At 34.4% G+C, this 12,194-nt stretch overlaps 1 protein-coding gene across 1 annotated transcript; it reads left to right on the forward strand.

Annotated features, from left to right (window-relative positions):
• The first annotated feature begins 421 nt into the window (after positions 1-421).
• LOC121267561 (CTP synthase-like) lies at positions 422-9,879 on the forward strand. The gene is made up of 22 exons (XM_041171472.1): positions 422-688; positions 794-949; positions 1,556-1,635; positions 2,087-2,173; positions 2,297-2,347; positions 2,450-2,567; positions 2,651-2,707; positions 2,815-2,879; positions 2,994-3,077; positions 3,219-3,269; positions 3,367-3,429; positions 3,528-3,574; positions 3,699-3,768; positions 3,862-3,924; positions 4,746-4,835; positions 4,924-4,962; positions 5,091-5,318; positions 5,558-5,643; positions 6,126-6,174; positions 6,249-6,329; positions 6,431-6,524; positions 8,901-9,879. The coding sequence occupies exons 2-22, from the start codon at positions 832-834 to the stop codon at positions 9,488-9,490; spliced, it is 2,211 nt and encodes a 736-aa protein (XP_041027406.1). The 5' UTR covers positions 422-688; positions 794-831; the 3' UTR covers positions 9,491-9,879.
• Positions 9,880-12,194: the final 2,315 nt, after the last annotated feature.

A 12,194-nucleotide genomic window follows, 5' to 3' on the forward strand; every position in this document is an offset into this window, starting at 1 on the left:
TTATATAATCTCTTTGTATAACCATTCTAGATGATAAAATGATAATTTTTCTTTTTTTCAATTTACAAATAGTTAACATAATAATTTTATTTTATAAAACTAATAATGCTAAAGTTACAGGAAATACATGGAAAGAAAAAAAGAACTTAAACAGTTATAATATTCACATAAACATGTCATATTTTTTTCGTCTATTTCACCCAATGAAAAAAAAAAAAAGTGGGGGGTTGGAAAAAGAGAGAGAAAGGAAAGGCCAGTTGCCTTCCCACGTCAGACGGAGAGAAAAATTGAGAAAATGGGGCGCCCCTAGCATTTCACATTTATATATATATATATATATATATATATATATATATATATATTTGGCGATATTTTCCCACTGGGTTTTGGGTTTATATATAATGCCGCCCAATGCTAAGCAATCTGGAGCTCATTCCTCTGGTTTCTCACCATTCTCATTTCATCCGCATCTATACTCTATTTTTGGTTGGTGAATCTCTCTCTCACGCTCTTGGCACTCTGCCACCTTCGTTGTTGGATTAAGAGAGAGAGAACGAGCAAGCATTTACGTTCAAAGACCCAGAGTATCCGACTAGAAAGATAAGATAAAGATACCGGATTTCCTTTCCTTTCCATCCTCACCCCATTTCATTGACGTGGTTTTTTTGAGTACCACAGCATAACAAAGGTTCCCACCATTTTCCTCTTCCTTGTTCTTGAGCAAAATAGTTGTCGTTGATACTAAATGCCTGCTCTGTTCTGTTCTATTTCTCTCATTCTGTCTGTTTACCAGATATAGGTGTCGACTAAAACAAGGTAAGAAAACGGAAAATGAAGTACGTGTTGGTGACGGGTGGAGTAGTTAGCGGTCTCGGGAAGGGGGTCACCGCCAGTAGCATTGGTCTGCTTCTCAAGGCCTGTGGACTGCGCGTTACTTCCATCAAAATTGGTATCTGTTTCTTGATTGATTTTTGTTCTTCTTCTTCTTCATCGCTGCTGCTTTTATTTCATTTTCGTAGTTTTTTAGTTGAAGAACAGGTCAGCTATGTAGGCCTTTTGTTTTCTCAGCTGCAAGATGGATATACTCTTCCGCTCCCCTCTCTCTCTCTCTCTCTCTCTCTCTCTCTCTCTATAGTTCTTTTTTTGTTTTTCCTTCGAAAAAAATAGTTCTGTTTTGAATCTTTATCGCCACTTTTTTTTTTAAAACTTTTGGATTCAACTCAATTTTTCGTGCTTAAAATCTTTCTCAGGGGTTCTAAGTTTTAAATTATTTCCCTTTGGGAAGCAGATACTAAACTTAAAATGTATATTATCTTAGACTCACAAATCTGTCTTATAAGCATGTCAAAATACCATTTAAATTTTCACTTGTTTTGCTTTCTGGGCTCCTCAAACGAGAGCTAAAATTGGCAATATCACGCAATTACATAAGTTTTGTGTCACGATTTTGGGCATATTTTTTTTCTCTCTCAACTCTTGATATGGCTGCCATGTTTTGTTTTTTTTTTCCTTCTGTATTCAACGTTTTAATATAGTCTTTGGCTCCCTTTTTCAGATCCTTACTTGAACACCGATGCTGGAACAATGTCCCCTTTTGAGCACGGGGAAGTTTTCGTGTTAGACGATGGCGGTGAGGTATAAAAACTCTCTTTTTTGTGTTCATTATATTCTAATTTTACTGTATATTTGCTTTGTAAACGCTATTTTCCTTCTTGCTTCAACTCTTTGACGGGGTCTACAAATTCGGCGGCGTTTAGCCCCTCTATGGTCTAAACGGATAGTATGATGAAGTTGTTAATGCTGTTAAAACCAGGCATATGGTAGGCTATTTGGGTGTTCGTCCACATCGTACTGCACTTCATCGGATCAATTTCTTGTTCTGTTTTTTACTGACCGCAATGACATAAAATGAGGGCCATCAACTGTTAGGCTATCATATTTCTTTGGCACAAATAATATTTAAAGCTACCCATGTTAAAAATAGAACAGAAATGTAAATCAGTGGTCATGGTTTTGGAAAACATGGGGGAGATTGATCGAAATTGACTGTAACAGTATGAAACACGACTTTCTTTTGTGTTCAAAGGTGGACCTGGACCTTGGAAATTATGAGCGGTTCCTCGATATCAAGCTGACTCGTGATAATAATATCACTACTGGAAAGATTTACCAGGCAAGTTAGTCAAACGGCACATTTCCGTATGTACCTCATATGTTTCCTAGCCGAAGATTATTATATGTTTCATTAAAACCCAGTCACTGAAGTTAATAGTTATATTTTCTTCTTTTATGGCAGTCCGTTATTGATAAGGAGAGAAGGGGAGATTATCTGGGGAAAACTGTGCAGGTTTTTTTTCCCTGCTATAAATCCATGTTCTTTTATTGTACTATTCTTAAATTGGGTATATTTGTATGGCCCTAAGCCTGTTTATATTCTTTTGTTCTGTAGGTTGTCCCTCACATCACAGATGCCATTCAAGAGTGGATTGAGCGTGTGTCAATGATACCAGTCGATGGGAAGGCAGGTCCAGCTGATGTTTGTGTCATAGAATTGGGTGGAACTATAGGTATAACAACAATGTTCTTGACCTGTGGAAGCATATGTGGGTTCTATGTTTTTCAAGGGTTATAACAACTTGCCTCGGTGCAGGAGACATTGAATCCATGCCATTTATCGAGGCTTTGGGGCAATTCTCTTACCGTGTAGGTAAGGACATTGTCTATGCAGATGCAGCTTCATATGACACAAGTGTCACACCTTCTTTTTTGTATCTTATAATTATTTCTTTTGTGCATGAATTCTTCTCATATTAGGGACTGGAAACTTTTGTTTGATTCACGTCAGCCTTGTGCCCATTTTAAATGTTGTTGGTGAACAGGTGATTTATTAGATATTCCAGCACATCTTCTATGCAAAATTTTTCTAGCATCTATGTACATATCTCTCTCATTATATTAGAACAATTTAATAATGCGGTGAATCTGTTGTTCAGAAAACAAAACCAACCCAGCACAGTGTTCGGGGACTAAGAGGCCTGGGTTTGACGCCACATATCTTAGCTTGTCGCAGTACAACGGTCTCCCCCTCTCTCTTTGTTTTCCTCTTGTTCATGTGCCTGTGCTTAGGTGCACGCACGCAGACACACAAGCACTTACTTTATGCTTTTGTTTTTACTTTATTGGATTTGCTTAAGGTATTAAATTTAATGTGTTGACAGGCACTTGACCAGCATGTAAAAGTGAAACTCTCTCAGTTTTGCCATGTTGCGGTACTTTTACAAGAACCAAATTTTGATGTGCATATAATTGAGATGCATGCTTGCCTGCTTTGCGAGATTCTCTTTACTGAAACTCCATGTTTTACAGGAAGAAAACATCATCACTCTCTATGATGTACCAAACATATGGCACATTCCTTTGCTTTTAAGAGTAAGTAGTTCTTGGGCGATTCTTGGAATGTGGCTGCTGAATATTTAATTACCATTACTCACAAATAGTGTGTGGGTATGCTCTTTATTCTCAAATAGGATCAGAAGGCCCATGAAGCAATCTTGAAAGTGCTGAACCTGCTGGGGTTTGTCTGATGATCTCGGCTCTTTATAATTCTGTTAACTTTGGCCTGGAATTTACAGGCATGTGCATCACATAAAATCATTTTCAGTTTTCAGTATCCTTATGCAATATTTCCATTATGGCAGTGAAGCAAAAGAGCCTGCACTCGAGGAATGGACTTCTAGGGCTGCAATCTGTGACAAGTTGCATGAGCCGGTGGGTCTACCAAGCAATTTGAGAAATTCAGAATCTTGTTTTGTTTCTAATTGTTGTCAGAACTTTACTTATATATGTCAATCTAATTGACAGGTCCGTATTGCCATGGTTGGAAAGTATACAGGCCTTTCCGATTCCTACCTCTCTGTACTGAAGGTGCAATTTTCTGTTACTTCTTAACTCGGAATCATTTTATTTTCAGCTGGAAATTTAATTTTCTCTTATGGTATAATCATTGGAGATGTTGCTAAACACATTTGTAGGATGTATTTTCTATGTGGTTTCCCTTGATTTTAACTACACCTTACACATGCTTCCACTCAGTTTTTTAGTTATGTATCTTGCTAAATAAATATTTATTAGTAGATAATAATGATAAGAATTTTCAACACATGAACCATATGCCTCAAAACTTGGACTTATACAGAAGATAAGATGATTATTTCAATCTATGCCGGCATTGTTGTGGTTTGTTTATCATGGGACTTAGGATTCCTTATCATCTGCAGCATCCAAACCGCTCTATTTTTCTGTAAGTCAGTTGTCTTGGCAATTTTAGATCCATTTTTAGCACCCATTATGTGTTCCAGTAGGTTAAAAGGTCAGATACACAGCTGATTCCTTTGCCGACAGAATTTAGCCACCGATTGTTTTATTCTTGTTTCTGCTGAATTTTTTTAAAAACAAAAATGATTTAATTATCTTTCTTTGTATTCATACTGAAGAAGCTAGAACACGTTTCGTTTGCTGGTTTACCTACTCATCTGAATTAAAATCTTCAAGATCTCACTGCACAGAGTTGTGTGAAAAGAAAATGCATTATGCATGTAATTTCTCTCTCTCTCTCTCTCTCTCTCCATATATATATGTATATAATTAAAGTTCATTTCCATTAGATATGACATACAGATTGGTATAGCTTGAGTGGATATATAAGCATATAGTTTCTGTCTCTATAAGATGTAATCTGTCTACAGGCTCTTTTGCATGCTTCTGTTTTCCATCGAAAGAAACTCGTTGTAGATTGGGTTCCTGCTTCCCACCTTGAAGAAGCAACAGCAAAAGAGGTTAAATAAGAAGTTTTAATGCTCATATTGTATATCTTTGTTAAGTAATACCTCATCTTACAAACATGTAGCTTAATTCTTATTGCAGAATCCAGATGCTTATAAAGCTGCTTGGAAGTTGTTGAAGGTTGGTTTTTTCTTTCAATGGTCTTGGATTTGCCAGCTGATACTGCTATTTAAATATGTTTTGGGTGTCTCCTTTCTTGAGTTGTGGTAACTTTCTCTATTTGGTCTCTGACTAGTCTTCATCTTTAGGGTGCGCATGGTGTTCTTGTTCCCGGAGGTTTTGGTGACAGAGGAGTGCAAGGGAAAATTCTTGCTGCAAAATATGCTCGAGAAAAAAGAGTTCCGTTTCTTGGCATTTGTCTAGGAATGCAAATTGCTGTCATTGAGTTTGCACGATCTGTTCTTGGTCTGAAAGACGCTAACAGCACTGAATTTGATCCCGATACCAGGAATCCCTGCGTTATATTTATGCCTGAGGTCATATTCTGTGCCTTTTGAGTTCTATTGGGTGATGGAAATTGTGTTTCCAATCCATTCTTAGTATAGAGCTAAGAAGGGAAAATGTTAAGTGTGTGTGTGTGTGAGAGAGAGAGAGAGAGAGGGATGAAAGCCTTCATTTTCCCCTCCAATTTTCAAGTTGGCTATTAAACTAGTGACGAAGCATGCGATATATGTATTTAAAAGAAGTCCATTTCTGATATATGTACCATAAGCAGGGCTCAAAAACACATATGGGGGGCACCATGCGTCTTGGATTAAGGAGGACATATTTCCAGGATATGGACTGCAAATCTGCAAGACTGTAAGTATTGCTTTACAAATTGGTATTACACGTGTATACAGGAAGTCAACAACTAATCAGACTTTGTGGAGCTAAGTTGACAATCAGAAGATAATCTAGTATCATGTTGACTCCGTGTTCAGATGGATGTTAGTAATAAAATGTTAATGAAATATTTTTTCTTTTCAAAACTGTTTGCGTGGATTATATATTACATAAAAAAAGATTTATCTATTCAAACTGTAGGGTCTTGACTCAGAAAAATTTTATTTTTAGGGCTATAAGCCTATAACACAAAAAGAAGAAGAAAAACTCCAAATAATAAGAGGAGCTGTCACTGAATTTGGATTTGTGGTTCGTGTGTCCAAAATTTATCACTTATGTAACTCTGCTGTAAATGTCATGCATAGATTTATAAGTTCTGAATTAATTGTGAATGTGTAGTAGTTTGCTGATGAGATGTATCAGGTTGGCTAACCTTTCATTCTATGCCTTCATGTTAGATATGGAAGTAGAAGCTTCATTGATGAAAGACATCGGCATAGATACGAGGTCTGTGTGATCAACATGAGTTTAATTTCTTTTATCAAGCTACTTTGGCAGGGGGATAATTCTTTATCATGCAGGTCAATCCTGATATGGTAGAACGCCTTGAAAAAGCTGGCCTCTCTTTTGCCGGCAAAGATGAAACTGGTCAACGCATGGAGGTATACTCATCAGCCCAAAGCATCGAGCTCTTACTTTTTTACTGTAGTGATCTGTAGATAGTGGTTGCAAAGTATTAATATCTGGAATGCTGATGTTACAGATTATCGAGCTACCTAGTCATCCATACTTCATTGGGGTGCAATTTCATCCTGAATTTAAATCAAGACCAGGAAATCCTTCTCCTTTATTTTTAGGTACCTGTCTTGTCTTTTTTGATATACCCACTCAATGTTGTTCAATCGTAGATGTTTTACCAGAATCAATTACTGTTCTATTCATCTGCCATGTACACACTGCATCACATGCATGCCGTTTTTGGTTGCGATTCCTATTGTTGCTACTGGTCCATTTCTTTAGGATTGTGTCTATAGGCTACAATAGAATTTACTGAGGCCAATAAGGCTATGTTATGATCTAATACTTTCTGGTTTGCTTGGTCAAAATAAAAGCCTCAGCTTGATCTTACCCTGGTATAAAATTCCGTGGTCCAAATACATAAACATGGATGTGTTTTGCATTTAAGAGGAAAAAGTGCAAAACACCTGCATGAGTCTACATTTTGTTACACAATGAGAACATTTTACAAATATATCAAAGTTTCTGACAGGTAAAGATACTCTGCTATCTTAAAAAAAAAAAAAAAAAAAGACATACATTATAAACCTAGTTTGAAAGTTATGAAGGTATACCAATAATTCAGTTGTATATCATGTTCAGATCCTAGGATAAAAACGTGGCACAATTGCCAGAGCATCTATTTCATTTGATCTAATACCACTGCAAAGTATTTGCGTCCTGAATGAGTTACCACTTTCAGTTTGAAAAAGAATGTAATAAAGGAGCATATAAGGACATATCTCAGCAAATCAGTTGATAACTGAGGATGTCTCTCTCTTGATTTGATGGACACGTGTAACAGGAATTTATTTGGTAAATCTTGCCAAAATGTGTCCAACAGAGTAGTATTGATATCAGCAAATATGGGTCAGTTTATTAATAATGAGCAGATTCTCATCCCAGAGTACAATTAAATAATAGATTTAGAATCTTCATGTTGTGAGAACTCGACTACTTTTAGGCGTATATATTTTTTTTGTTTTTCTGTTTCTGGATCTTACTGATATTTTCATGTATGTGGTAAATATACACCAAGTTAAAATACTTAAGATGCATGTTTATATAATGCAAATCTCAAAACACAAGGAAACAAAACCATGTTTACCAGCTGGTTTTGTGGAATTTGCCAGGCAATCAGACAATTCTATCTCTTGCACATTATTAATTTATTAGGTATCTATATTGACACCTCATCTGTCTATATTGGGTGCACTACTGGAAATATCATTTAGCCACGAAAAAAAAAACATAAACGATCATGAGTGTAGGAGATGCAGTGTAATTATTACGAGTAAGGGAGCACTCTTATATCAGCACCCTATATCTGGGACCAGATCGAAGAAGGATTTGCTCCACTCTATACAGCTTTATACTGAAGGATTGCATTGTTAACAACCTGCGTTTAGTATTTTATTGTGGGAGTTGGTCTACTTGAAGTATATACTGAAGTATATACTGCTTGTTTCAACTTCTCCCCCATATACAAATGAGATCCTCAATAATACAATACAAAATAAATTAATATTTGGAACTGCAATTTGTAATGGGTAATATCACTATAGCTCGAATTTGAAACTACTTATCATTTCACTATGGCCAAACTTATGCCTAACCAGCCTGCTTTAAGGTATTATTGGATGAGCATGTTTTGGATCAACGGGTATAGAATTTGTGAACCCAATTTACAGCTATTCTGACAAATAGAACATCCTCTTCAGTTGTGAAAGATATTTCTGTCATTTATGTGAAGTCTGATGATTCCTTGTGCCATCTTTTACGTCTATATCAATATGCTAGTGAGGATATTAAAATTTATAGATAAAAATATGTTAATTTATGTAGTGACTATTAAAAAAACTGAAAAAGTATAAACTGAATGCTTTTCATGATAAATGTTCTTTTAGGTTTGTGCCTGAAATATTATTTACTATCTAAATATAAATACAGCTAAGAACACATTCTTCACTAATTTCAGCGAAATCTAGATGATCTTTGTGTTAAGAGCAGGCTTTTGATATCAGTTTGAACATAAAAATAATTTCATCATTCTTTATGAGAACAAGGGAGATTCATCAATATTAATGTTGTGCGGATTGTCATTGCTTTTCTCTTTTAACACTGATTTGGCTTATGATCATGTATTCATTTACTAATTAAGGAGGACTGCAATTTGTTTTTTTCTGCTAAAGAAGTCCTCCAGCTGTTGGTTTTTAATTCGGATCAAAGTTTTGTGACCAGGAGGGTTCAAGTTTGTGTAATAGGAGTGGAAGGAGGTTTTGGGGTTTGTCGGAGGGTTCCCTGCTGCTTGATATTAATTTCCATTTAATTATTTAATTACATTACTTAATGATGAACCTAACCCAATTTTTGATATGCTAATACATATTCCCCTTTTTGCACCAAAAGTCTGAAAAGGTAACTTTCAAATCTCCTCGTTCTCCTGTCATATATAGGACTTATAGCAGCATCGGCAGCATGTGGGGAATCGGATGCTGTCCTACAAGGATATGGGAGCCAAAGGATTGTCCCAAATGGAGTTGGAAATGATACCTCAAAACTCAAAGTTTACCAAAATGGAAGTGCAACTAAGCCCAAGATTGCATTGCCTGATGAGGATTCCAATGCGGGCTTACAAGGATATGGGAGCCAAAGGAATGTCCCAAATGGAGTTGGGAATGACACCACAAAAGTCAAAGTGTACCAAAATGGAAGTGCAACTAAGCCCACCATTGCATTGCCTGATGAGGAGACAGATGATGTCTTACAAGTATATGGGAGCCAAAGGAATGTCCCAAATGGAGTTGGGAATGATACCTCAAAAGTCAAAGTTTACCAAAATGGAAGTGCAACTAAGCCCACCATTGCATTGCCTGATGAGGAGGCAGATGATGTCTTACAAGTATATGGGAGCCAAAGGAATGTCCCAAATGGAGTTGGGAATGATACCTCAAAAGTCAAAGTTTACCAAAATGGAAGTGCAACTAAGTCCACCATTGGATTGCCTGATGGTGTTTATAGCAATTGCAATGGGATCTACTTGTGAAGATTGTTGCTCTGCCTTATGTTATGGGACCTGTTTTTTTGGTGGTCTGCTTTGGCAGGGGGGGAGGTTAGGTAGACTTTTAGGTTTGGTATATGTACAGTTATTTTGGGTATTGGTAGATATAGCTATATCTAAAACACTAGTAGGACAGAGTTGGATCCTCCCGGTCTTTTAAACGGGATAGCTTGTTAAATTAACAGTTGAATTGCATTGAGAAGGTATTTGCAGGGTGCTCCTTTTTTATTCCACCTTGTTTTGGTGAATTTTAGTGAATCCTTGCTATGTATGGATGTACGTACTCATGCGCTTTGCACTCTGTATACATTGTAAACTCTGTGCAAGGGCAGCAATTCCATTTGAGAGAAAGCATCCCATTTAAAATTGGACCATCTCATGCGTTTTTTCATGGTTTCTTTTTACTCAAGTATTGCCATAATCCCTCCTCCCCACTCCCTCTTTTAATGGTGTCTATAAGCAGTGTGAACACAACAGTAAATCCAAGGGAGTCCATATACTGTAAAAGGTGTTTAGATCAAAAAAATTGTGGGAATCCCCACAATCACTCAACCATTGTCATAGCTGCGGTCAATTCCTCTTGTATTAAATCATTAATGCTGCTCAAAATGTTATATTTTTGACCCATTTTACTTGAGGCCTTGTTTGGATACCCTTCTCAATCCATCTCATCTCATTTCCTTCTCAAACATTACTCAAACACAAACTATTTTTATTTTCAAATATTTAATTTTTTCATCTAATCATTATATAATCATTATAAATTTTTCAAACTTTCAAACAAAACATAAAAAATAATTTAACTTTTTCAAATATGAAAATAAATATAATATTTATAAAATAATATTTTAATAATAGTTTAACTTTATAATATTTTTATTTAACTTTTTCACTTTTATTTCTTAAAATTTAATAAAATATTTTAACTCAAATTATTTAACTATTATTTACAAATTTTTCACCTCAACGTCCAAACAATACAGTATTAGAAAGTTGTCCATCATCTAGAGTGATGGGTTCTATGGTATCAAATCCTTTGTCAATAAAGCCGAGCAATCAACGTCACCATAAAGAATATCTATGGACTCGTCTAGGGGTGTAAATTTAAACCGGAAAATCAGAAAATCGGACCGGACTGAACCGGACCGGTTGAAAAAAATACATATATAAAAAATAATTTTATATATTATACAAAATATTTATATATATAAGTTTTATATATATAATATATAATTACATATTAAATTTTTATATATAATATATAATTATATATCATATATGAAATAATTTCATATTATAATTTATAAATTATAACATTAAATGTTAATCTTAAATATGAACATTTGTAATTTTTTTGATCATATGTATTAATATAATTATATATAAGATAATTTTATTATAATTTATAAAATCAAAGTTTAATCTTAAAGATGAAAATTTAATTGATCATATGCTTTAAACGTAATATATATATATATTAAATTATTAATAACATTTTATTATAAGAAGTAATAATTTATTATATATTTTTTACATTTTAAAAAAACCAGAAAACTAGACCGGACAGGACCGGAAACCGGTAAAACTGGATGTACCGGTTTTGGAGGGTAGCCGGGGAGTAATCGGTTTTGAAAAATGAAAAACCGGTACATACCGGTTCGGTTCTAGATTTTGTCCAAAACCGAACTGGACCGGACCGGTTACACCCCTAGACTCGTCAATCTCACTTGGACGGTGAGATAAAAATTTTTAGTTTTAGGTGAAAGTTTAAAATATATTTTTTAATGTTATTATTATTTTAAAATTTAAAAAAATTAAATTGAGATTTAAAAAAATTGAATTATTTATTATACTTTATATAAGAATTTAAAAAAATTATAATGATAAATTGAGATAAGATAAAAAATCTTGATATTGTCTTTGCCCTCCAAACCGTCCTTAAATTTTATCCACAATGAAGACTTAGTCTTGTTTGTTTTCGCATATGAGATGATATAAGTTGAGATAAAAGTTGAAAATTAAATAAAATATTATTAAAATATATTTTTTTAATATTATTTTTATTTTGAGATTTGAAAAAATTGAATTGTTTATTTTATTTTGTATAAAAATTTAAAAAAATTATAATAAATTAGATGTGTTAAAATAAAAAATTTTATGAAAATGAACTAGAGTGGAAATCAAGTCCTTTCCACTCTGAAATAAAAAAAAAAAAAAGCTAAAGCATCAACTTCAACGAAATATACATACCACCACACTAGATTGAATTTGCTAAAAATAAAAGAATAAAATTCACCTATAAGGTGGATGTGGTGGTGATCTGCAGCCATCTCAGCCCGAGTGGTCAGACCTACCTTGGTAAACGGGTGACGTGGCGAAACCACTTGGTGACTCAATTGAAATCTTATATAAATAATAAAAGTACTCAAGTGTATGCGAATGTATTTAGAAAATTATAAGATTATGATGTGTCAACTTATCATTAAACAGTGTAAAACTGAGATCTACCCCTAATCCTTTGAGTACATGAATAGGTGACCAAGTTAGTGCAAGTGAAAAAGTTGTGGCTTTCCTTTCATATTATTATTACAAGGGTAATTACTTATTTTTTTTGTAGAAGTTTTGGTTAGAAAATTTATTCTATTAAAAATCTATTCAAACAGTTCGTCTCATTTAATCATTATAATTT

This window comes from Juglans microcarpa x Juglans regia, chromosome 5S (assembly GCF_004785595.1).
Source record: "Juglans microcarpa x Juglans regia isolate MS1-56 chromosome 5S, Jm3101_v1.0, whole genome shotgun sequence".
Taxonomy (NCBI): Eukaryota; Viridiplantae; Streptophyta; class Magnoliopsida; order Fagales; family Juglandaceae; genus Juglans; species Juglans microcarpa x Juglans regia.